Source organism: Mus caroli, unplaced genomic scaffold (assembly GCF_978045245.1).
Source record: "Mus caroli unplaced genomic scaffold, Mus_caroli_1 scaffold_6, whole genome shotgun sequence".
NCBI lineage: Eukaryota > Metazoa > Chordata > Mammalia > Rodentia > Muridae > Mus > Mus caroli.
The window spans coordinates 112,168,960-112,195,887 of NW_028227261.1; the positions used below are offsets into that span (position 1 = coordinate 112,168,960).

General features: G+C 47.7%; 1 protein-coding gene across 1 annotated transcript; it reads right to left on the reverse strand.

The window, feature by feature from the left end:
* Window positions 1-7,802: 7,802 nt before the first annotated feature.
* On the reverse strand, window positions 7,803-12,923 carry LOC110293518 (olfactory receptor 13J1-like). The gene is made up of 3 exons (XM_021161365.2): window positions 12,371-12,923; window positions 11,723-11,841; window positions 7,803-9,367 (listed from the first exon to the last, which is right to left on the reverse strand). Exon 3 carries the CDS (start codon window positions 9,113-9,115, stop codon window positions 8,177-8,179), a length of 939 nt encoding a protein of 312 aa, XP_021017024.1. The 5' UTR covers window positions 9,116-9,367; window positions 11,723-11,841; window positions 12,371-12,923; the 3' UTR covers window positions 7,803-8,176.
* Between the last annotated feature and the right edge of the window lie 14,005 nt (window positions 12,924-26,928).

Below are 26,928 nucleotides of genomic sequence, written 5' to 3' on the forward strand. Positions count from 1 at the left end.
CTCATGTCTTCTTTTGCCACCGGGACCACACAGCTCTGGCTGGATGGAAAATGAGCAAGATGGGTGTGGAACCTGCAGCGGGTCAGCCCCTCTCTCTGGAATTTGGTTCCACCATCTGTGTAACGAGAGTAGGATGTTAGGTCTAACGCTTGCCCTCTCAGCCTGCCGTTCTATCGACACAGCCAGGGGAGAACGCGGCACATTTTGGTCCCCTAAACTCTTCACTGTTCTGCACAGTGGCGCTCAGAGGAAGCAGGAGACTCATGTTTGATGGCCAAGTCTCCATCCTCCTGCGTGCTAGTATCACAGGTGTGTGCTGTCACAACCCAGCTCGTCAAGTGTCCTTGACTGTTCAAAGGCATAGTTTTTCTGTTTCATTCATCCACTGGGTATTTACTGAGTACCTGCTCTGTGCTAGGTATTGTTTCAGAGGCTGGGTCTCCAAAAGAAAGATAAAAAGCGGGGGAAAGATTCATACTGTCAAAGTTATTGGCGGAGGCAGGAGGTGCTCTGGAAGTCAGGTGTTTGGTGGGTGCTACCACATAGGACAGGATGTTTTCGCCCCCTGGGGATGTGTAAATCTGATTGCTGGTCATCTCTCTTTAAGCAGTTGCAGGACAGATTCTTGATTTTAAAAGCAAGATACAAGAGCATGCATGCTCAGGAGAGCTGGTGGTCATGGGATTTAGCCTGGTTCTGAGAGCCTGAGTGCCTGTGCTAAGTCCTGTGGACACAGCAGAGGCAGCTGTGACTTCTGCTTCCCTGAAGTTTAAAATCACTCAGCCTCTTGCTCTCGGTGACTTTGGACACAATGCTTGGACCTCTCTTAGGGTTTTGGTCCCTTGAGAGTCTCTCAAATCAAATCTGAACTCTGAAGAGACTAGTTAACTTGGTCATCATTGGGTGTGTGGTTACAAAAAGATCTGGTTCAGTCCAACTCCTGGCAGTTGTAAATCGGGTGGAAGGCATAAACCCACCTCTCTTCACTTTTCTTCATTACTCTCTCACAAAAGACCAAGGGATGGAAGAGGCATTTGAGGCTCTTGTGAACATTCTACTCTCTTACCACAGCCATTCTACACAAAGGCTTCACTCTCCGTAGAGTACTTTCATTGTTAGATAAAGTCCCCATAATCCAGGTTCATTCCTCTTCCTGTGAGAGATCCTTGGGCTGGACCGGCATTTCTCACCCACTCCCCGAGGCTTGGCTTGCACATCTTCCCTGTGTGCTGCCTCATATGGCTCCTACCACCCTGATAGCAGGATTCTCATTTGGCTGTTAGCTGACATATTTTCACTGTATTGTGTTATGGTCTCTCTCTCTCTCTCTCTCTCTCTCTCTCTCTCTCTCTCTCTCTCTCTCTCTCTCTCTCCTATTGAATAGTGAGTTATCGAAGTGAAAAGAACCCATCCAATTTGTTACCATGGCCCTCCTGTGTCCAGTTCCCAAGAAGACCAATAATTGACATTCCAACTGAACCATGTGTTGAGATGGCTGCTATCACTCTGCCCCTGTGCTGATCTCTGATATGAAGGCTCCTCCTCCACCACCAGAAATATGTAGCTATCGAGATTGCTGGAAGAGGCTTTTGGGGAGTGGCAGTGTCCTGTCTCAGGAATTTTTGCTTTTTCGGGGAGGCCCACATTAGCAGCATTGTGGGCTTCACCACAGCTTCAGGGTCTGCTCATGACACATTAGGGCAATGAGAACTAATCCATTTTAAATGGATAAGTGGAGAAAATACTGGTTGCCAGGCAACCAGCAGCTTTAACTCACAATTTGGGCACATGATGGGCCATATCAGTCAGGACGTGCTGGGTTATGCTGCAATAACACACAACCTCATAATTTTAGCTGTCTTAGCATGACAGGTGTGTCTTTCTTAGTACTCACATACTATGGATTCCGTAGGGTTCTTTTTAGAGACTAAGAGGAGCCTCTGCCACTTGGGATATCACCAGTTATTGTGGGGGAGGGGAGAACATTCTGGAACAGCTCTACCATCATTTAAATGCTCATACCTGGATGCTACACTGTATGTACATCTACCTGCAAACTGCTGGGCCTGTGTAGACCCAACACGAGTTCAGAAGAGGGAGAGCCAGTGAGATTACTGCACATCAGCACCGCATTTGGGCACCTTGGCATCTCACAGCACACTCAGATCCATTCTAAACCAGGCATGGTGGTACATACCTATAAAGCCACAAGGGAGACAGTGGCACGAGGGTTGTAGGTTTGAAGTCAGTCTGGTCTACATGAAGAGTATCAGGTCGGATTTTTTTTTCACAAGTGATTCTAGCACCTGTCTAGATGACACTATTATGTTCCCAGAAAAACACCACATTCAAAGAGCTATGAGACATTGACTGTCTCCCCGAACCACATCTTTGCCCTCTTCCTATTGTCTGACACCTCGTGGGGGCAGAAGCAAAGCAGGCTGAGCCCTGGAGTGGAAAGGAAGAGACTGGGGCTTGGTTTCTGGCTTTTTGTTCTCATTCTGCTGTGTGACCTTGCCAAGTTATTCCAACTCAAAAAATAGAGCCATTCAATTAGGTGATCTCTGGTCCTCTGTGACCTCTCATACATCCCATCATGTTGTTCCAGAAACTTCTAATCCTGAGGCCTGGCCGACTAGTGTTAGTTTGCAAGGTAATTATGACATAGGTTTCATTGCTGGTGAATCTAATGTTAATCACAAAGTTCTTAAAAATGCAGAATTCAGACATTATTTTTATAGAATGGAAGGGACATGATAAATAGAAAGGACTCTTTCTTTTAAATGCCTGGATTTCTACATCACCACTTCCACCAGCACCGTGTGACAGGGTAGTAAGAGAGGCCGTGGAGCCAGGCTGACCAGGGCCCACACACAGCTTTGCTGATTGCTGGCATTGGACAGAGAATGTGAAGGTTGGGCTTTGTTGTAGCCTTGCCCCATGTATGCCACTGGCTCGGGGCCAGAGTGGTCCTCTACTGGGCCTGGATGCCTGCACAGGAGAATGAATTGTCTCCTTTCATAATTGCTGTGTGGTGGCCGTGGGTCAGTCAGTCCATCCATCCATCCATCCATCCATCCATCCATCCATCCATCTATCCATCCATCCTCCCTCTTGCTCTAACAGGCTTTTTTTGTATGTTCATTTGTTTGAGACTGAGCCATTGACTAGCCTGGAATTTGCTATACAGACCAGGCTAGACTTAAATTTATAGTGATCCTCCTGCCCCTGCCTTCCAAGTGCTGGGACAACAAGTGTCACCACTATGCTCAGTTTGCTAACAGCTTTTGAATCTTCATTTCTGTACCTGGCATAGGTAAGTGGCAGTGTTTCCTTGGAAATGGTGATATTTTAGGAAGGCAGTGCACACACGCGTGATTTTGTGTGTGTGTGTGTACCCACATGCATGAGCAATGAAGATTTTAATACAGAGCCTGGCTCATGGTAAATATTCAGCCAATGTAGATATTATTATTGTCATGTAATACGTACTTTAGCTTTTAAATATTTTGAAATAAAAGTCACTGAGAATAACATGCCAGATGAATGATCCTTACCGCAGACTTGCTGACCCATAAGAATATGTAGGGATCTGGAGCCATGCTAGCTGATCTGAAGATTGCGGAGCTGGTGGGGTAGTCCCGAGCTCATAACTAGGAGGTGCAGTGTGCTAAGGTGGGTCAGGCTAAAGGGCCCCAAGGATCAGTGTCCAGGTCCCCTGTCACACAGCCTGCCTGCTCCCTTTCCAGGGACCACATAGTCCCTGCCCAATTTAAAGTTCAACTCTACAAACTCACAAACTTTCAGGTTTGTGAGCTGAGGGACTCGGGCTCCTGGGACTCTCCAGATTCCATGTCCTGTCCCAGGAGGTTCCTGCTGATATGAGGTGGACGGAGAATGTGAAGGTTGCGTCTTGTTGTAGCCTTGCCCGTGTATGCCTCAGGCTCTGGGGCAGGCATGGTCCTTTATTAGGCCTGGACGCCTGCACAAGAGAATGAGTTGTCTCCTTTCATAATTACTGTGTGGCCTTGGATCCGTTCACCCCACTTTGAGGAAGCCTACTTACTGGGTGGCATATGAGACCCCCCCACCCCCCCAAGCTGTATGAAAGGGTACATTAGAAGCAGATCTCAACTCAGACATGTGGATTTAAAAAAAAAAAACAAACAGGTTTTCTCTTTCCTCCTCCCTTCCTGACCTTCTACAATAAAGATACTATTTACAATTTGGATAAATATAATACAAAATACAACTATAAACAAGACAGTAGAATTTATAATGTTTCATACTATGCCATAAGATATCTTCTGGAATTTTATCAGGGATACAACTTGGTTTCTCTCTGCCTCTGAGATGGCCGAGCCCTGCTTGATGCCTAGAGGGACACCTGGACCCAAGAAGTCTGAGACTAGATCAGTGTCTCCTCAGCCCCCCTCCCCAACCCCCAAGTTTGCATCCCGCACCACAGTGGATGGTAGCAGCAGCATCTCTATCCATTCGACAACAGCCAAAGAAGTCCCCCCAAGTCCACGGCCCTCCCTCTTCCTCACCCTCACTTCTGCAACCCCAAACAGCACAGGTGAATCACAAATATTACCCCATATTTCTCCCTCTCACGCATGCCAAAATTCCCAACTCTTTCTGTTCCCCACTCCCTCTCTCTCTGCTCATGTGGCTGACTGAGGCTGTAGCATCAGCTTCCTTACCACCCCACCCCCACCCCCACCCCCAGAGCCCTTCTACTCTGGAGCAATGAGACCTCCCACTTCTTAAAAAGAATACCATCATTTCTTAGGTCCAATGGCATATTTATTTAGAAATATTGAACAATATTGCAAGGACCAAGAAAACAATACTTATCTGTAACCCCATTGCCCAGAGAGGAAGCAACTGCTAATTAGCATCTCATCAGAGTTTTCCAGAATTTTCTACAGACTTAATCAAATATCCATGAGACAAATAATTAAAAAATAAGATTAGGGAGGCACTGAATGCAATGTTTTGTGGTCTGTTTTTTCCTCCACTCCTGTTTATTACATTGTGATGATTTCCTATCATTCAGTATTTCCCAAGAAATGTTTTCCAGTGGCTGTATTACATTACACCATTGAACTCCACCTGGATTTATTTAAACATTCTTTATCAATTGGAAATCATGATCGGTATATTTTTGTACTGTGAATTAATGTGTTTTGTACTATATTCTTTTGTTGTTGTTGTTTTGTTTTGTTTTGATAGACAGAGTTTCTCTGTGTAACCCTGGCTGTCCTAGAACTCACTGTGTAGACCAGGCTGGTCTCAAACTCAGAAATCTGCCTGCTTCTGCCTCCCAAATGCTGGGATTAAAGGCGTGCGCCACCACTGCCAGCTTGTACTGTATTCTTACATCCCAATCTTTAGTTGCATCCTTACGGTTTTTTTGAGAAGGCATCTTATGTATCCCAGGCCGATCTCAGACTTGCTATTTGGCTAAGGATTGCCTTTAACCTCTGTCTCTTTAAGTGCTAAGATTATTGGCATGACCGTTCACTGGCTGCAGCGCCCTACACCTTGCCTGGGCAGCACAGTGGAGCTGGCCCTGGTGGTAGCAAAGCAGACAAGCTGGCCCTGTGTGTGTGAACTAGGGAGAGCTGGCCTACCACTCATCTGCTGTGGACAAGGGACAGGTGGCAAACTCACCCTCTTGCCCTGAGATGCCTCAGACGAGCAGGGGAGCTGGCCCCTGGGTCCATGAGAGTGGCCCCTGCCCTTCACTGGTTAAAGTATTCTGGAGTTCAGGCCCTGCACCTCCTCTGGGCAGCTAGAGCCAGGATTGCCTGGTGATGAGGGCACAGGTGAGCTGGCCCTGAGGGCATGAGAGTGAGAGTGCTGGCCCTGCCCTTGCCAGCTCCTGCACTGCGTGAGCTAGCTGGGGCAGTGCTGGGGAGCTCTGCAGTGCTGGTGGTGTGGGTGCTGCAGAGCTGCTGGGCTGACCAACTCAGCCACCACCTAGGCCCAGATCCGGGGTTGGTCCATCCCAACATCTATCCTATGTATGAACTGCTGGAGCTCTTGAATGGGGGCCAGTCCTACAGATCCAACACTGCAGGATCTCCATGACCCAGGGCAACAGCAGGATAACTGAGAGGAGTCCCCATGGGGATCCAGAGAGTGTGGCAGAAGCCTTGAACCAGACCAATGACTCCTTGCGATGGACATTTGCTATGATCAAGTAAAGGCATGTGGGCAAAGGGGAATAATAGGGGGCACGCTGTGGCACCCCGCAGCTTCCATGATGAGATCGTTGTTGTTGTTTTTGTAGGGGCGGTTTTGTTTTTATGTATATGAATATTTGCCTGCTTGTCTGTATGTGCACCACGTGTGTAGTGTCCATGGAGGCCAGAAGGGGGCGCTGCATCCCCTGGATCTGGAGTGACAGTAGACAGCTATGAGCTGTCATGTGGGTGATCCTCTGCAGGAGCAATGAGCAGTCTTATCTGCTGGGCCATCCCTCCAGCACTTCCTCAAAGATTTCTTTTGTAGATGGAATTGCCAGGTGTGTTATTTAGAGTTAGGGGTACCGAAGGGAGGGTGAAAACAGCTAAACTCAAGGCATGGACCTTCTGGCCCTAAGTAAGGAGAATTCTTGGTTGTTTTGAGCATCCTGTTTGAGATGACTAAAAGAAAACCAGCACCTCCTCTGTAGGCAGTCTGGGCTTTATTATTTGTCTCGATGTTTCTTGACTCTCGGCCAGCCAGGCGTGCCGACTAGATCCCATGGGGAGTGGCTTCTGTCCTCTGCTCTGCTCCTTAATGTCCTCTCTCTTTCTAGCCTGCCTCATTGAGAGTCCCAGAGGAAGGAGGCAGGCCCAATAGAGGAATGGAAGGCTTGTGTGGGGCTGTGGTGGCCTGCAGCCAGCTAGCAGGAGGGCAGGATTGCCACTTGGAGGTCAGACTCACCATGGTGCAAATGATGCCGGGCACTGAGGCCAGGGTGGGTGGGGACTGGATGCACTTTGTGGCTCTGGATTTGTGTGCTCGTACGCTTCTCAGATAGGGAAACTGTGGGAGACTGAGCTGCCAGAGGGGTCAGCTGTGGAGGGCCCAGGGCTGGGGTCATGAGGGATACAGCAAGCACCCCTAAATCAGATGAGGCAGGAATACTGGAAGCTGCAGCTGTTGTCGGAGGGGTTGGAGAGGAACCCCAGCTTGGGGTTGCTCTGGGTGGTCAGGGCTCTGTGACCAGGCAGATCTGGGCTCTTGTGCTTTGGACCTAACTCCTGTCTCTGCTGTCAACTCTCAGAGGACTAGGCCTTGCCTAACCCCTGTGGACTTTATCCCAGCTCCATTCAGATTTGGGAAGGACTTAATACTACCACAAGTGTCTCTACATTTTTTAAAAGATTGATTTATTTTACACATAGGCGTGCACCGTAGCTGCCTTCAGACATACCAGAAGAGGGTATTAGATCCCATTACAGATGGGTGTGAGCTACCATGTGGTTGCTGGGAATTGAACTCAGGACCTCTGAAAGAGCAATCAGTGTTCTTGACGGTGGGCAGTGTGGGGCAAGGGGAGGTTCATGCTTGGCTGGTGTGTGGGGCTATGAGGCAGGAAAGTGTGAGAGAAGGCTGGAAGCTAGGCAGGCGGGCGGGCAGGCAGGCACTTCCAAGGCCCCCAGAAGCATCTCCTTCATCCCGCCAGCAGGGAGGAGCTACTTACAGATGTCACTCAGGAGAGCGATGCAATCTTAAGTAGTTCTTAAAATGGCCCTCCTGATGCCCCACCAGGGAGAGACTGAAGCCGGCAATTCCAGTGACTATTAACTATTTATTTTCAGATTGAGTCTTACTATCACAGGCTGACTTCAAATTGACCATCCTCCTGCCTCCGTTTCACAAATGCTGGTATTGTAGGTGTGAGCAGCTGCACTACCCAAAGAATCACTTGTCTTGAGGTCAGCCCAGAGGCTACTGTGGAGGCCCAGGGACAGGTGCTGGGCAGCAGCCTGGACCAGGACAGGGCAGGAGCAGAAAGTGACTTGTGAGTGATTCAGTGTCAGGATTAGTGGGATTTGGTACTGTGTCTCTGGAGTGTAGGTCTCCACAGCTCCATGTTCTGTCCCACAGTGGTATTGGCATAGGCTGACCCACACAACAAGGCAAGACCCCTACCCATGCAGAGCCCTGCCCTCCCTCACCTACAGGCCCATCTGCTACCCCAAGCTTTCCTGGCCGCTTCCTTCACCTCCTTGTTCCTCAGGCTGTAGATAATGGGGTTCAGCATGGGAGTCACCACAGCGTAGAGGACTGTAAAGACCTGGTCTGAGATCCGGGCCTCCTTGCTCTTGGGTTTCATGTACATGAAGATGATAGTGCTATAGAAAAGCAGGACAACAGCCAGGTGTGCCGAGCAGGTGGAGAAGGCTTTGCTGCGCCCGGTGGCTGAGGGCACCCTCAGGATGGTGGCCAGGATCAGCATGTAGGACAGGCAGATGAGGGTCAGGGGTATAGGCAACAGGAGGATGGCCCCCACCAGCAGGAAGGCATCGCTGACTGCTGTGTCGCCACAGGTCAGCTTCAGCACAGCCAGGATCTCACAGGTGAAGTGTCTGATCACGTGGTGGCCGCAGAAGGGCAGCCTCATGGCGATGACCGTCTCTGCCACTGACTTGAAGAGACAGAGCATCCAGGAGGCTCCTGCCAGCATCAGACAGAGCCTGTGGCTCATGAGCACAGGGTACCTGAGTGGCTGGCAAATGGCCAAGTAGCGGTCATAGGCCATAACGGCTAACAGCAGGCACTCGGTGGAGCCCGTGGAGAGGCTCAGACACATCTGGACGGCACAGCCCGTAAAGGAGATGGTCTTCCGGGACGACAGGAGGTGGACCAGCATCAGGGGTACAAAAGTAGATGTGTAGCAGATGTCCAAAATGGAAAGGTTACCCAGGAAAAAGTACATGGGCGTGTGCAGACGGGCATCCAATATGCTCACCACCACGATGGCTGTGTTCCCCAGCAGAGTCACCAGGTACATGACTGAGCACAGAGGAAAGAGTAGCCGCTCAAGGGCCGGGTAGCCAGAAAATCCCTTCAAGATGAACTCAGAGACTGTGGTTCTGTTGCTGGGCTCCATACTGCGGGGTTCTGGCTGGATACGCAGATGGGGCAGAAGGACGGAGGATGCAGGTCGTGAGTGGGACCACAGAGATGGTTAAGGTCTTTTCCAGCTTGGCCACACTTTCTGTGGCCTTGGGACAGACTCCTCACCCTCTGTAGGCTTCAGTTCATCCGTGTGAGGAAGGTGGATGGTTCAGGGCAGTGTTTTCCTAAACGACTGTACTTGGAAGTCTGAGCAGACAGTCTGAAGGATCACTGTGAGCCAACACTGAGTGAGAGATAGAGGACTTGTCACGGCCTTTAAAAGACTAATGTTTATTGGTAGCTCTCCAAAAGCAATGTAGATCATGCGCTCCCAAACTCATTTGACCCCAGGTCCCCTTCCCTCACTTAACCATCACAGACAAGACATTGGGAGCTGAGGAGTTGGATCAGAGATCCACACACAGGACTCACTTGGAAGGCTGTCAAAACACACCTTGTTCTCCCCGAGGCGTTTCTGGCTCAGTGGGTCTGTGTGCGACTGCAGCTCTCATGGCCCAGGCACCACACTGAAAGCTAGAATGTCTCTGAAGGTCCTCCTGTCTTTTGGGCCATCTCTGAGCTATTACTTATGCTGTCCTCACTGTCTGACATGCCCTGCTCATTTCTCCCTCAGTGGTAGGGGTCTCTTTAGGCCAGCTCTGGTCTCCACACGCCCTGTGCTTTGTGTCTCAGGGAGCTGCTGATGGTCTCTAAGCTCATGAGTGGGACCCCCCTCTCCCCACAACGGAGATGCTCAGTCAGGCGCTTTGTGCGGGCTGGAGCTTTAGAAGTTGCTCCCTCTGTGAGCGCTCCTAGTGACAGGCAAGTCAAACGGACCCTGAGACACAGTCTCCGGTCCTGTTTTCTCCCAGTCAGAACAAAGGATGCTTTGGCTTCCAAACCTCCAAGGTTATGAACACAGGAGCTTCCCTGACAGACACGTTCACTGGCGAGCTCTCTTGTGGCAGATGGGGGCGGGGTTAAGTCTCCAGCAGGGGTCTTCCCAGCATTGTAGCATCTAACCACATGGAGCTGACCTTTGCCTCTAACAAGTCTCATACCTGCTGCCCTGGATGGACACCCTCCTGCTCCCTTCTCACAATCCTCTCACCAGCAAAAAACAAACACGCAAACCAATAAAATAAAATAAAATAAACCCAACAAAACAAACAAACAAAAATGTCAGGTTTAAACCCGTCTTCAGTGTCAGAGAGTACCTGAGACGATGCTGCCGTAGCATGAAGCATAGTGCCCAAACCCAGCTCCCCACTGTCTCACCAGCTGGACACAGTCTCCGCCTTTTACTTGCTCCTTGTTTAATCTTTCCAAAGACCAAGAAGTGACTTAGGGCCACCAAACCCTGTGCTAGGCATCAGGGGAACAACTGAGCAGATGGCTGCTTCCAGGCACTGACTCCAAAGCCTTCCCAGGGAGACTTAGCCACTCTTCCATGCCTGACCTCCCCCCCTCTGTCTGTATGCCCTACGAGGCACACAAACTTCTTCTTGGTGAGGGAGCACTTGAAGGGTCTCTCAAATACCTCAAGTGTCAAGGCTAGGTGGTCCTGCCGGATGTTCCTTTTTCTTACACAGTAGTAACATAATCTATAATGTCCTGAGCTTAGTCCTACACTGAGCCTCACCTCAGGAAATCAATGGTCCCGACTGCAGCAAGGAGGGCTCTGATCCAGTCCCAGGGCCTCAGGCAGAAGCTCAGGCCTCAACATGACTGTCTACGTCACCATGGGGTCAGGAGGAGTATAAGCTTCGAGTTCCCCACCAAGGCTCACTAGGGATTCTCTGAGGTTAGGCGTTTGGTGGGGTTGTCTCCTCTAGCAGAGCTTCACCAGAGACAAGCACTGTGTCAGGATTGGGACAAGGCACAGAGATGGCCCTGTCTTCTCTTGAAGCTCCAATGGCTGGAGTCAGTCTTGACCTCCCCTTTGAATGGTTGCACACACTGCAGTTCATCCCGTCAGTCTCTAGGCAACATTGGCAGCTGGGGCCCTGGGCTATGTGCTGGAACACGCACACACACAAACATGGGGTCACCTGCAGTGCATACATGCAACTGAGTGCACAACACCTGTCTAACACACCAGTCCATATGCACCTGTGAGTGTCTATCCTATGCATAGGCTCATGTGTGCATGTGTGGCCATTCACAAACTCACATGAGTGTATGTAAATAGAATTCTCTCTCTCTTTCTCTCTCTCTCACACACAATTACTACTCTCTCCATCTCAAAATTACACTCTCTTTTCTCTCTCTGTCTCTCTCTGTCTCTCTCTCTGTCTCTCTGTCTCTGTCTCTGTCTCTCTCTGTCTCTCTCTGTCTCTGTCTCTGTCTCTGTCTCTCTCTTTCTCTCTCTCTCTCTCTCTCTCTCTCTCTCTCTCTCACACACACACACACACACACACACACACACACATACAAACACCACCACCACCACCACCACCACCAGGACTGGCAGACTTTTGGACCTATGGCCAAAGTGCTTTACTGAGCCAGGCAGAATGACCTAATTTCTAGAGGAGGTAGGTACATAAAGACCACAGCCTGTCAAGGGGTGCAGGGGAGTCATTAGGAAGGAACATACCTGAGGGTGGGGGTTACAGAGAAGCCAAGGACAAGCTGATAAAACCACCGCATGTTCTGTCTGCTTCCCAGCCTTCGAGCCAAAGAAGTCTCTGTAGTGCTCTGCCTTTTCTCCTACAACTGGGGAAAAAGGGAGGGAGACACAGGCCAGGGAGCTCTGTCTGTAGGCCCACAGTGTCCTTCCTGTCTTCTCTCTCCTGACCCACTGCTCCCTAAAACCCAGTTCACAGAGTAAACCTTTCCTCCCCTCTTAAGCCAGTCTGCTTCCTCCCTTGGAGTTCCACAGCCTTATGTTGTAGCTTTGGGGTGACACCCATCTCTCATTTCTTCCCTGCTGCCAGCCCTACCAGGCCACAGGGATGTCACCTCCTTTCCTCTCCTCCCTTGGGCTCTGAAGGCCAAGTCGTGGCCCTAGGTAGCATCTTGCTGTCTTCCTGCAGCAAATAGGACTAACATAAATGGAAGGGCCAACTTGGCCAATCCTAGACGGCTTGCAGCCTAGGGAGGTGCTCTTGCAGAGCTTGCATATCAGCTGGATCCTTACATTTGGGGAAACTGAGGCCCAGTGAATGAGAGTGGGAAGCCAAGGCCCCGGTGGTTCCTCAGGGCTCTCCACCCTTCACTTCCTCTGTGCAAACCCGTGTCTTACCTCCGGGCTCCTCAGGATCTGTGCACTGCATCCCTGGAAGAATTTTCACTCCAGCCTGATTTTCCAAACCGTGGAAACATGCCTAGGTTTTTTAATTGAGGAATTCATGAAGAGTTTGCAAGTTGATAAAATTAAGTGTACCATTTAGAATTTGGCAGACTTATTTTAAGGGCTGAGCACCCCGCAGGAGTCTCTGAAGTAGGTGGAATTCTGGTGAGATCAAGGCTGGATGGCTCTCAGTGGCTGACTGCAGGCAGGAGGGGCTCTCCATTCTGGGCAGATCTCAGTGCTCTGCTGGCCAGCACCCTCCTAGGGAGCAAGTGGGCCAAATGAAGGTGGCACCGTTCGAAGTGCCCTGTGTGCCGAGGGATTGCATAATCCCCAAGGCGACTTAAAGAGAGGAGAGGAACTGTGCCCAGCTAACAAACTTTGGGGTGCTTCAGGGAGGATGTCCCAAAGACCCAATTACACTAGCAAGTCTCCAGTCTAGTTAGGGAGCTTAATTAGTGTAAAAAAAATTGGAGAAAGTGACTCGGGGATCAGGAATCCATGCTTGCAGGTCAGTCCCCAGCCAGAATTGACCTAGGAATGCTCACAAGTAAATCCATGAGTGGATAGGAGCTTAATGAATGACTTCATAATTAATGACTACATAAGCAGTTTGAATAAGTTCACAAATTAAACTGAAGGACAACGAGCAAAAAAAAAAAATGAACACTACGACCCACCCAGGTGGCGTGAGGGGTCTTGGGTCAGCACTCATCAAGTGTTTAAAAAATTATAAAATCTGGGGGTGGGGTAACAAGGGAGGTACTGGATAGAGAGACAAGCAAAACTGTCTTGTTTTGGCTATCTGAACGAGCCAGTGCTTGAAGACTGTCTTGACTGAGACCCACTGTATGGACAAGAGATTGCTGTAGAGAGGTCCAGCAGCAGCCCAGTGTCATTTAGTGAGGCAGAGGATGGCCATGATTCACCGTGTCACTTGCCCTTGGTCAGTGCAGAGCAGGTGGCCAGTGACCACTATCCTCTGCTTCCACCTGGTCCCTTTTCCCTGTACTCACGGCATCAGTGTGACCCCTCTTTACTGAAGCTCCTAGCTTCCAGGATCCATGCCTCTGATGGCTTAGGGGGTCTCTTTAAACAGCGTTCTAAGGTGTGTGGGGTGCGGCTTAAAGCACACCCTTCTCTCCTAGACACAGGGCTTGATTCCCTGCCTCAGACAAACCCCACGGCATCGTTTCATTTTAGAACTGGGCTTTGTGTTGTTGTTGTTGTTGTTGTATTTTAAAAAAGATTTGTTTCCTTTTTATTTTATGTGTGTTGGTGTTTTGCTTGCATGCACATGTCTGTGTTCTTAATCTCTTCACCCCATTTAAAAAAAAAACTTTTACTGCTATATTTTGTTCCATCGATATTCAATTATTTGGAGCACACAGCTTTCTCTAGTTTTTTTTTTTGTGTGTGTGTGTTCATGTTCCCAAGTTATAAATACATTTTAAAAGTATTTTTTTCCTGATAAATTTTCTATTGTGGCTCTCTTGAGACAGGCTCTCACTCTGTAGCTGGCACAGGCTAGCCTGGAACTCATGGTGATCTTTGTTCCACAAACTTTTCAACTTGTTTTCTACTTTGGCTCTTTTTCAGACCGTATCTTCTCCGCACTGGGTAAAGTCTGCACTCTTATATACTTATGGAAGAATTTAGTATAGACTGTCTTATCACAGACCTTTAAAGTTGTCTTTGTCATAACTAATTTCACAGGTCCATGTGTGCCTATTTTTGGACTCACTGGCCCATTCTAAAGGAATGCCTCTTCTTGCCCTCACACTGCAATGTTTTAACTGCCGTGGTGGTCACCTCACAGGAAACGAACAGCTTTAAAAGCTGCTGTAAGCCAGCCCTCGGCCCTGTCAGCCCCTTTCAACAATTCTTTGGCTATTCTTGCACATTTCTTTCCCACACGAATTTTGCAATCAGCTTGTCATATTTCATGAAAGGTCTTCTGGTGATTGACCGCCTGGTTTGGGATGGGATTGATATCTTTACAAAAATCAGGTTTACTCATGCATGAACATTGTCCCTTCGTTAATATATGTCTTTGGCTTTGCTCTGATCACATGACTCTTCTTATATGTCAACAGCGTGATTTACAGCAGTATCTGTGTGTGTGAATGAATTCTGTGTTTTCTCCTGCTGTTTACTCTTATTCTGCAGCTCATTCCGAGAGCAGGGAGGTGAGTTGACCAGCTCCCAGGCTCCCCCTGGTGGCCATCGAGCCAACGCTGATTTCTTTGAAAATGGAGTTGGAATCCCAGTAAAATCCTGGACTGGGGCGCTCAGGCCCTGACAGATTAATTGCTATGGCAGAAAGAATTTTGAATCTAGGAACAAAATAGACATAAAAGCTGGGTATCCTTGGGTGACTGTCCATATAGCCTCTGGGGCTCTACTAGTCTCTCAATACTAGGAAACCTCGAAGAAAGATATATCTGCGATCTGCATCCAAAGAACCCAGCCTTCCAGGAAGAGCTAAAAGGATGTAAAATAGTGTCTTCTAGAAATGTCATGGCTGCTGTACTCATGAACTTGCTGTGGTCGTTACCTGCTCAAGACCTGTGCAAGATCAAGCCAACTAGATCAGTCAGCATTCCAGTGGAGAGAGGGGGAGGGAGGGAGAGGGGTGGGAGGAGGGGAGAGAGAGAGAGCTTCCACAGATGGGTGTGAAGGCGATGTGATCAAGACGAATTGTATGCATAAATATAAGATAAAAATATCTAGGTTTCTCAAACCCTCACCGACAGATCCTGTTCTCTAAACTTTATGATGATTTCACACCATTTTCTCTTTTCCCATTCCTTTGCAGTGCTGATGCTTGAGCCAGGCAAGTGCCCTACCTCTGAGCTAAACAGCCAGCTGCTCCAGATGTCATTTTCAATAAAGCAAACCCTCAAATGTCATTTCACTTTATGAACCAGGATGACTTTTCCTATTAATCAACTCACCAATTAGAAAACTACGTCCCGACTTCTGGTTCAGAGAATAGGCTCTTGTGTCTGCTCCCCCCAGACTGTTTGGAAACCTTTCTGAAGCGCTGCTGTAGAAGGTAGAATTTGTCCATAGTTAAACAAAGAGATTCCCCAAGAGTCTGAAAAACAAGAGACAATGCTACCAGCTGGCCAGAGACACTGAGGAATACCTGGGAAATGGTAACCAGAGGAGTTGGGAGAAACCACAGCCAAAGAAGGAGGGAGCTGCGATGTGGGTCATGGCAGAGACAGGGAGGGCCTCAGGAGGCCATTGTCATCTGAGACCAAAGGGTCTCTGGAGGAAGGGAGAGCTCAGGTGGTGGCCCCGCACCCAGGACAGGGAGACAATTTGTGTGTGAGAATCACAGTTCCAAAGAGGCACTAGATGAGAAAACACCCGACCAATAAGAAGCAGAGCGCACTCAAGAACATCAGCACTGGAGGAGGAAAACTGGACCCGACAAAGAATTAACACGGAAGAAGACAACACAAGCAGAAGACTCGAAGCCGCGTGATTGACACGTCACAGGGACAAGAATAGATACTTTTTTTTTCCATCCACAGAACAGTAATAAATCAACATGAAAGAAACACCGGCTAAAGAATGTGAGTTGGGCCATGGTGGCACACTCCTTTAGTCTCAGCGCTCGGGAGGCAGAGGCAGGTGGATCTCTCGAGGCCAGCCTGGTCTACACAGTGAGTTCCAGGGCTTATGTTAAAAGCAGGTTATGGCCGGGCGTGGTGGCGCACGCCTTTAATCCCAGCACTTGGGAGGCAGAGGCAGGAGGATTTCTGAGTTCAAGGCCAGCCTGGTCTACAGAGCGAGTTCCAGGACAGCCAGGACTACACAGAGAAACCCTGTCTCAAAAAACCAAAAAAAAAAAACCAAAAAAAAAAAAAAATGCAGGTTACCAAGAAGGCGCAATTAAGGAATATTCCGTTAACAGCCAGGTCTGTAATCTCTTCATGTGGCAGGAGGATTGCCAGGTGTTCTAGGCCAACCCTAGCAATATAAAATAAAGAGGAAGGGTCGGTGAGAGGGAAAGAGGGAGGGTTGAGGGAGGGAGGCGGGAAGACCGGAAGTGGGGCGATTGCCCCTCAGCTAAGGTGCTGGCTGCAGGCGGACTTCCATTGCTGGGACACCGCAGTTGTCCTTTGACCTCACACACGTGCTTCCAGGGGCTTGCTTGGCTAAACTACAGATGTGCCATTTGACTGGTTATTCATTAGTTTGGACTGTGCCCATCTTCTGACCGTTATAAACAATACTGCTATGAACATTGTGGGGAGGCAGTGCTTCTTTTCCTTCTAGGAGCAGAGTGGCAGTCATATGGAAATTCTCTCTTTCGCGTGTTGAGGAACGACTGGGCTCTTTTCCAAGGCAGCTGCCTCATTTTGTACCCCTGCAGCTGTGCACGACGCTTCTGGCTCCTTGGAATTCTTACTAATATCTGACTCACTCTTTCTTTCTCTCTTTCCTTCCTTCCTTCCTCCCTTCCTTCCTCCCTTCCTCCCTTCCTTCCTTCCTTCCTTCCTTCCTTCCTTCCTTCCTTCCTTCCTTCCTTCCTCCCTCCCTCCCTCCCTCCCTCCCTCCCTCCCTCTCTCTCTCTCTCTCTCTCTCTCTTTCTTTCTTTCTTTCTCTCTCTCTCTCCCTTCCTTCCTCCCTCCTTTCTTTCTTTCTTTCTTTCTTTCTTTCTTTCTTTCTTTCTTTCTTTCTTTCTTTCTTTCTTTCTTTCTCTCTCTCTCTCTCTCTCTCCCTTCCTCCCTCCCTCCCTCCTTTCTTTCTTTCTTTCTTTCTTTCTTTCTTTCTTTCTTTCTTTCTTTCTTTCTTTCTTCTTCTTCCTCCTCTTTCTTCTAGCTGTGTGATAGAGGATGAAGTGGTCTCTCCTGGATTTTATTTTCCTTCCCATATGTAATGACATGGGCATCTTTTCTGTGCTTATTGATGATTTTTCTCTTTGAGAAAATAGTTCTTCAAACTTCATCTTAAAGCCGTGGTGTTGCTCTTTCTGTGAGTTCTTCTCGTGTCCCAAGGGTGAGTCCCTTGTCGGATAGCTTCTATGCAGCCCTTCATGCATCCTGTGAGTTGGCTGTAAATGTCCCTGCCCCTCATATTTTGAGTAGGTTATGAGGAGTTGCTATTGTTTCTTTAAATGTTTGGTAACTTGGCCAGAAAAGCTACTGGCCTTGCACTTTTTCTTTTTACCAATTCAGCCTCTCGGTTGAGTACACGCTGTTCCAGTCTGCTTTCTACTGCAGTGGTAAGACGTCATGACCAAACACCACCCGGGGAAGAGGGCTTCTTTCGCCTTACAGCTTATGATGAGAAGTCAGGGCAGGAGCCTGAGGCAGGAGCTGGTGCAGAGGCAGTGCAGGGTGCTGCTGACTGGCTCGCTCCCCATGACTTCCTCAGTCTGCTTTCCTATAGAACCAGGGACCCCCAGCCCAGAGTTGGTCCCACCCACAATGGGCTGGGCCCTCCCATGTGAATCGTTAATCAAGCAAATGCCATGCAGACATTGTCTACAATCAATTGATGGAGGTATTTTCTCAATTGATGCTTCTCTTCCAGCTCGTGTCAAATTGACAATAAGGATAAAAGTCTACTCTGATTTTCTATTTTGGGGGTGAGGGTGAGATTGGGTATGTGCAACACGCACGCACATACATCCATGAGCTTTCTCATTTGTGTGTGTGTGAATGCTGATGCGTGTGCACCACGAGTGTGCACCATGACATGAGTGTGGAGGTCAAAGGATAACCTCAGATGTCTTCACCTTCCACCTTGTTTGAGACAGGGCTTCTAGGTTGTTCTTCTGCTCCGAGTGCCAGGCCAGCTGGCTGACAAGCCTTCGGAGAATCCTCCTGTGTCCATCCCTATGTCCCCCTAGCAATGCTGGGATTGGCACACCTTCTCCCTGGTGTTCTGGGAAGAGACTCAGGACCCTTCTTCCACAGGCTGGCGTCCACCCTGTGCTCCACAGGGCTCACACCCTGCCCCGTGCTTCAGCCAAGGCTTTCTAAGATCTGATGAGTTTGGGGACCTCCAAGTATATCATACTCCCCAGCTCCCACAGCACCAGCCCCTGAGGTTCAGCCAAAAGGATGTGTCATTTCCCCTGGGTGCTGTCCCTGAAAGTGCTCAGCTGTGGCATCCCATGCTGGACTCCAGGGACAACCTCCCAGAAGGTCAATTAGACTGAAGGTCAATTAGACTGGGCTAATTGAACATTTGATGATCTTCATGATCACATGGACAGACAGCCTGCCTGATGGTATTCTGACTGTCCTGAGTGTTCCTCCTCCCCCAAGGGAGACTTAACGTGCGTCGGATCCCTGGGAGGTCTCTCTTCTTACTATAAACAAACAAAGGCTGGTTGCTCAGTAGAATTGACTTCAGGGCCCCCAAGTAGGAGGTGGAAACAAATACATACGTAGGCCTTCCCCTCCTTCAGGATTCTCAACAGGTGCACCAGTGGTACTTTGGAGAGGGACCAGACCTGCTCCCTTCTGCTGCCCCATCACACCATTGGAGGATACTGAACCATCTCAGGCTCTTGGGCACTAAGTGTGGACTCCATCCTCCTGACATGCCTAGGAAAGTGGCTATGCCCAGGCCAGATCCAAAGGCGTCAAATGATGTCCTGAGAGTGGCAGTCACTGAGAGTCCCCGTGATAAAGATCACCGGCTGTTATAAGGTCCACTTGGCTTGGTCCTGAATTGTCAGCTCTCTGACGTCAGTGACTGCTCTGGACTTATCTTTGTTTCCCTCTGAATAGGACACGGCTTGGAGCACCAGGTACGAGTTGTGGTTCCCTTCAGTGGTGTGCCATTTCACTTTTTGTCTGTGTGACACAAGTTAGAGTCATCTGGGAAGGAAGAGTGACCCTCAACTGGGAAAATGCCTCCACCAGATTTGGCCTACAGGGGATATTTTATTGATTAATATTTTATGTGGGGACATCTAGGCCTTGGTGGAGTGTGACAGCCCTGGGCAGGCTGAGCAAGCCGTGAGGAGCAAGTCAGTAAACAGCATTAATTCCTCCATGGTCTCTGCTTCAGTCCCTGTCCTGACTTCTTCAGTGATGGGCTGTGGCAGGGAAGAGTATGTCAAATGAACCCTCTGCTCCCAGGTTGCTTTTGAGTGTGATCTTTTATCACAGCAATAGAAGGCAAACTGGGACAAATGGAAATGCAATGAAAGCCACACTGCAAACTTTTTGGCAGCTGTACCAGAGAGGCAGAGGGAAGGAATATATATATATATATATATATATATATATATATATATATATATATTTATGCCAATGTGTGGACATGGTCAGAAGAGTTAGTAGAGATGTATTTGCATTCTTTTCTGCACTAAGTTTTTGGAATAAAGAGTGCATACAACACACACAGCATCTCAGCTCAGGCTATCTGTGTCTCCTCACTAACCAAGTAGGTAGCGGCTGCCATATTGGACAACATCAGTAGGTTCTACTTACCTACCAACCTCACAACAGTTACCTAGTTTCCTTCCAATTTTTGCCCTTTGTTTCTTTGTTTCTTCCTTCTTTCCTTCCTTGAAAAATTTCAAATGTATAAAGAACATGAGATAAAGCTTCAATAAGTAGCTGTGCTGGTTGGGTTTCAGTAGCTGTGACCAAGATAGCCACAAAAACAACTCAAGGACAGAAAGAGATGAGCATTGCAGAGGGTCCAGCCAATGGTCGTTCCAATGCAAAACACAGCTCTCACCCCAGCCTGTATCCCCACCAAGTTCTGCGCAATGATGATGTTCTAATCCATTAATCAGTCTTAGAGAAGGCCCAGCACATGTGTGGCTTCCTTCCAGGAACTTCTGCTCACAGTTGCTTATCCCTGTGTCCTTGGGCAGAAGATCATGATGGCTGGAGTGAGTGTCAGGGAGTTTCCATATGACATGGTGGCCAGAAAGCAGAGGAAAGGGATACGGGAAAGGCCAGGGAAAGATATAACATCTAAGGACACATCTCCAGTGACCTACTTCCTCCAACAAGGCCCTACACTGCAAAGATTCCACAACGTCCCCAAACAGTGCCACCTTCTGGGAACCAAGCATTAAGCACATGAGCCTATGGGGACACTTCATATTCCAGCCAGAACGATGGTCAGACACTCGACCCCGAGTCTGTACAGTCACTAACCCTTTAGTAAGTCTGTCTTATCATATATCAATCTGTTTATCCAACATTGACCCATCTATTCATATTATTTTATTATTGTCTTTTAAGATATTTATTATTTATTTTATTTATATGAGTACACTGTATCTGTCTTCAAACACACCAGAAGAGGGCATCAGATCCCATTACAGATGGTTGTGAGCCACCATGTGGTTGCTGGGAATTGAACTCAGGACCCCTGGGAGAGCAGTCAGTGTGAGCCATCTATTGTCTGTTTTATTTAGAAGATGTCTTTGGTGCCTGGGGAGATGGAAAACATGGAGACCTGATTTTGGATTTCAAGTACCCACATAAAAGCCAGGTTGTGGTGGTCTGTGTCTGTCATCCCAGCTCAGGGGAGATGCAGACAAGATGGCCCCTGAGGTTTGTTGACTAGCCAGATTAGGAGAATCGGAGTTCCAGTGTGAGACCCTGTCTCAAACAAACAAACAAACAAACAAACAAACAAACCAACCAACCAACCAACCAACCGGAGGAGAGTAATTGGGAAAGACCTTCATATCAATCTGTAGCCTCTACACACATGTGGCTACACACACACACACACACACACACACACACACACACACACACACACAAACACACACACACACACTTGACCAGCTCCGACTCTCAGCCTAATGCCTGAACTCAGTGTGCGTGTGTGTCTCGGGATGATTCCAGACTTGGTCTGAGGCTGGACTGAGGGAAGATTCCGAAGCCTATTTAGAGAGTTTAAGTCGCTGGGGCTGGGAGAGCGCTTTATTGCTTACAGATGATTTCTCTTGTGCTTTGCTTGGGATCACTTTGATCCTGACATGTGGTGTGTTGTAATATCTGATATTTCTGTCTTCTGACTCCAGGAAAGGGATCCCAGGGCAGCAAGGACAACGCCTTCTTGCTGGCACCACACATAGGGCCTAGATCAAGAGATGTTGGTAGAATAAATGAGTATAGTCCTAAGTTACAAGGTCATCTTTTTAAAAAGCCTTCAGAAAATTAGAGCCACTTGGAAAGAGAGGGAACAAAGAAGCTTAGAGTGTATAAACTCTGGCTGTCTCCAATCCCCGTTATGTATCAGGGAAACTGAGGGTCAGGAAAGCTTGCTATTTGCCCATGTTCATGGTCTATAAGCCCATGGGAGGTAAACAACGAAAACTTCTAGGATTAAACCATTCCTACCTAGTCCTGCTGGCAGCTAGTCTATTAAATATATATATTTACACATAAATATTTCATAAATATTTACATATATATTTTCATAAATATTTTCATATATGATATATATGTAGCTCAGGCTGGCTTCAAACTTGAAATCTTCCTACCTCAGCCTCTTGAGTTCTGGGTACACAGCCCCAGGCACACAGTACTATTCTAGACAGCTTTAAGAAGGTAGTTTGAGCTGGGCGTGGTGTCGCACGCCTTTGATCCCAGCACTCGGGAGGCAGAGGCAGGTGGATTTCTGAGTTCGAGGCCAGCCTGGTCTACAGAGTGAGTTCCAGGAAAGCCAGGGCTACACAGAGAAACCCTGTCTCTAAAAACCAAAAAGAAGAAGAAGAAGAAGAAGAAGAAGAAGAAGAAGAAGAAGAAGAAGAAGAAGAAGAAGAAGAAGAAGAAGAAGAAGAAGAAGAAGGTGGTAGTTTGGGCTATGGAGGCCGAGAGGAGAACAGAGCTCACCTTGTGAGGGTAAGGACTTCAGTTTGAGTCCCAGAATCCATGATAAAAAGGAGGGGAAAAAAAGGTGTGGTGCATGAATTTGTAATCCCAGCCACATGACTGGAACATGGAGACAGGTGGGTCCCTAGGGCTGGCCAGCCAGCCTACTCAGCAAGCTCCAGGGCAAGCAGAGACCCTATCTCAAAAAATAAAAATAAAAGGTGACACCAGAGGAATGTCCTCTGTCCTCCATGTGTACACATACACACACACTCACATGCATGCACACATACTCACACCCACACACTCATACACACACTCACACACTCACACTCACATACACTTGCATACTCATACTCATACACACATATTCACACACTCACACATGCACACACTCATTTACACACTCACATGCACACACGCTCACACAAAGTCACACACACATTTATACACTAATCCCCCGCAGGCACACACACACACACACACACACACACACAACCCTATGCACATACAAATTCCTGTTAACGTTGTTTATGTAGCTTTCTAAGTGTGTATCTATGCCTGTTTATATTTGTAACAAGAACATTCCCAGCTAATGAGCAGCGTTTATGTAAAAATGAGGTCGCAGTTTCAAGAGGACCCAGGTTTTGTGTATTTGTAGACCAAATCCCCTTTCCCAGTTCCATCTGTGCTCTGGCTGGTCTCTCCCGCCATCTGCCTGCAGCCCCCTGTTTATCTTTAGAACTCAGAGCAGCTGCGGCACACATTTGCACTTCGCTCTCCCTTGGAGCCAGAAATAGATCATGGCTTCCGTCTACCTTGGGATGGCTTTCTACATCGTGGGGGAATGTCCTGAGGCCTCAGCTTGGTTCTTTATTCTGTAGGCTGAAATGGAAAGAAACAGGAATTTAGAAGCGGGGGAGGAGAGAGGCTTGAGTTAGGCCAAGTCGGGTTTTGAAGGTGAAGGAGAAGTCTTCTATTCTGCACAATTCCGCTCCTGATGGACGCCCTGGGCTATTTGGGAAACAATGATGTATTTGGAGAGACAAAGCAGAAAAGCACCCCCAGCTTCCAAACTGTTACCTCTGTTACCTGGAACAATTCCAACAATACTTGGGGCAAGCCGTTCCTAGTTTCACGTGACCAGTGCCCTTTACGGAAGTGAAGCCTGTTTAAGGTCCTGAGCTTTTCCCATTGGTCACATCAGCTGCTTGGGTTTTAATTTCATGTCTCTTGACAAAGTATTGGATCCTACACACAATGTTTCATAGTTTTTTGTTTTTTGAGACAGGGTTTCTCTGTATAGCCCTGGCTGTCCTGGAACTTACTTTGTAGACCAGGCTGGCCTAGAACTCAGAAATCACCTGCCTCTGCCTCCCAAGTGCTGGGATTAAAGGCGTGTCCCACCACTGCCTGGCTATTTCGTAATTTTAAAGTTCATAGTTACTTATTTATTTTCTTGACACCAGGTTTTGCCCAGCCTGGGCTGGTCTCAAATCCACTCTACATTTGAGGCTGACCTTGAATTCCTGGCTGACCTAACTCTTCATCCCGACTGCTGGATCTGTAGCTGTCTGCCTCCACACCTGCATCATTTCACATCTCTCCTTAAGTTTATTTTGTTTTTTAAAAATGTTGCAGTTTTTGTCACCAACGTCAGTGTTGTCTTCATGTTAGCACATATATACATTAATGATTACTGCTGTGCAAGAAAGTGACTAGTTTACCTAGTTAATTGTAAGTGATCTAGTTCTGAGCTTGGGCTGTAGTAACCTGATTGGTAAGGTACCTACCTGATGCAGGAGGCCCTGGGCTTGATCTCTAGCAGGGCATAGCTGTGTCTGATGACACGTGCCTGAAATCCTGGTACTCAGGAGGTAGAGGAAAGGGATCCAGACCATCTTCAGTTACATAGTTCAAGGCCAGTGTGTGATAAAGAAATGAACAAAACCTTAGTTCTTATTAGGATTAAAGGCTTTTCAGAAACGTCTATGTTTCTTAGATATGCAATTACGTATCTTCCTGCCTTTTCTAATATCCTCTGACTTAGCAGTTCTAAGATGAGGAAAAACGATGGCTGTAAACAATGTTATTGCTTTTAACGGAATGCTTATTTAAAAAATAATGATGTTATGTATTTGAATTAAGATATCTTTCCTTTTAATCACATTAAGAGTGTAGTCTCCTGGGGGCTGGAGAGGTCGCTCAGTGGTTAAGAGCGCTGGGTCCTCTGACCCAGGTTCAATTCCCCAACACCCACATGGTAGTTCACAACTGCCTGTAACTACATGAAATAAAAATAAGTAGATCATTAAAAAAGCACGTAATCTTCCTTTCCTTGTTCATTTGTGATACTTATCAGGAATGCATAGCTAATTTTATCAGATGCTTTTTTGGGGGGCCATCTGTCAGGATAATGTGTGGTCTCACTTTTCTATCCTACTTACAGAATTAATTACATCAGTAGATTTTTCAAAAAAAAAATATCAAACCGCCCTCGCCTTCCTAGAATACTCGTTACTTGTTCATGGATCTTTGTCTCTCAATATTCCAGGGATCGGAAGGAGCACATTTGATAGTCAGGACTCTGTGGTTGGTCTGTGCTGCTCTGTGCGGGCATTGTTAGCCCCGGTGTGAGGGTTTGGTTGATTCATAAAGTAAACAATGAATATTAAAAACTAAGCTGGGGGTGGCAGCGGATGGGGGAGGGGACATGGCAGCTGGTGGCGTATGTGTATGTGTGTGTGTGTCTCACACTTGTAATCCCAACACCTGGAAGACTGAAGAAGAAGGATCGCCACAAATTCAAGGCCAGCCAAGGATATAGAACGAAATGGCTGTCAAAACCCAAGAGACCAAGAGACCCGTAAACAAGGAATCCTTCTTCCTCTATATTTAGACTGCTAAAGGCTTCCTACTGTTTGTGGGCATTCTTCACCCCTCTCCTGTTAAAAGCAGTCTTTACTTAGAATAGTGGTGTGAAGATTGCAAAGGAAGCAGATATTCTCCAAACCATCCTGAGCCTTTTATGCTCAGCCTTTTCTGCCATCAGCCTGCCCCACGACAGCAGAACATTTGTTAAATCAATGAGCCTATGCTGATGCACTGCTACCTGTCAAAGTCATGGCTGTGTTAGGGATCACTCTTGGTGGCACATGCTACACATTTGAACAAATATATTATGCCACATGTACACCTTCATAGAGTCTTAAATGCAGATGCCCCACCTTAAGGGTTTCTATGACCCACTTTTCTTCCTTCTGTCCCCTAGGGCCCGGGCAACACTCATCTTTTGTTCTGTCTTCTCTGGGGTTTCACATTTTCCACAGTATCATAGACTTGGGTCCACATGATGTGGGGTCTTCATATATTGGCTTCTTTTAAATAGCACAAGATGTCTCCTTTGTATGTATCAGCTCATGAGTTGACAGCTCATTTCTTTTTAACCCTGAATAGCAATGCACTCTCTCCTGACCCCGCTTCCCTTGTGTGCTCACTGATGGGAGGCTGACAGCGTGTAAGATGCAGGGCTTGGGGCAGGCACATTCCAGCTCATTTAGGTAAATTGTCGGATTGTTTGCCAGACTGTGTTTAGTTTTTAAATGAAATGGTCATTTTCCCCCCTATGTCACTTTAAAAAACATTATTATCGTTGTGGTGCTATTAAGACCTCATTGGCCCTGCCTTTGTGTCCTGGAATGGTATTTTCCCATTTTTAATTCTTTGGCCATGTTATTGATAATTTGGAATGATGTGTTAGTTAAGTGCGTGGCTGTTAAATATGGTCTACAAACCAAAGTCAGGATAATAGAAATTTTTGATGGGTCAGGATACAAAAATGATTTTTTGACTGCCACCACTAGGTGGTGCCACCAATTAGTGAAAACAATGTGGTTGTTTTTGCTGGTCAACCAAGAAACCACTCACATAGCCTTGTGTGGACAATGTATGAACATGTGGATGTGTGTGTGTGTGTGTGTACATGCATGTGCATTCATGCACATACTCGCGGACACAAACATGAGGCGCATGAGTCCCCACAGGGGGACATTACTTTAAATGTGTCTGTGTGCATACAAAGACACTTGCTGAGGTGAGGCATCCAGGAAAGCACAGGATTGAAGTGAGTTAGGAAGACTTTTCAAGGACTTGCCCATCAGCTGGTGATCTGACAGTCCTGACTAAGAAGGCTGCAGAATAAAGACTCAACGGAAGGGGGCTATTCAATGACAGGGCCACAGGACAGCTTTCCTGAGGGTGGCCCTACTTCATCAGAGCCAGTCCCTCTCAGGTCATCAATCTAACAGAACCTGTGTCAAGTCAGGCCATTCAAAATAATCAGGGAAGCAGTCACAGGATTAAAAGTAGAAAGACAGTTTCCCACAGGGGACTTAAATGGTTACTTCTGAAGCTCTGGAGATGGCAGCCTGTCACCTCTAAGTTTCCAAAGCTGCTGATACGATGGCCACTTCAAGGTCCTATATTTTATCCAAATGGGGAGAAAATTGGCACCTCATAAAATAAGCGTGCACTGAGTGCAGATGGGCATCTCTTCATCTCTGGCCCTCAAGCTCGCCCCCCACCCCCTTTGTGCATCATCTTCCACTGTCTCTGGAAGGCCCCACAAGCAGGCAGCCTCCTCAGCCCTGGGCAGCTCTTCTCACCCCAACCAAATGTCTGAAGGTT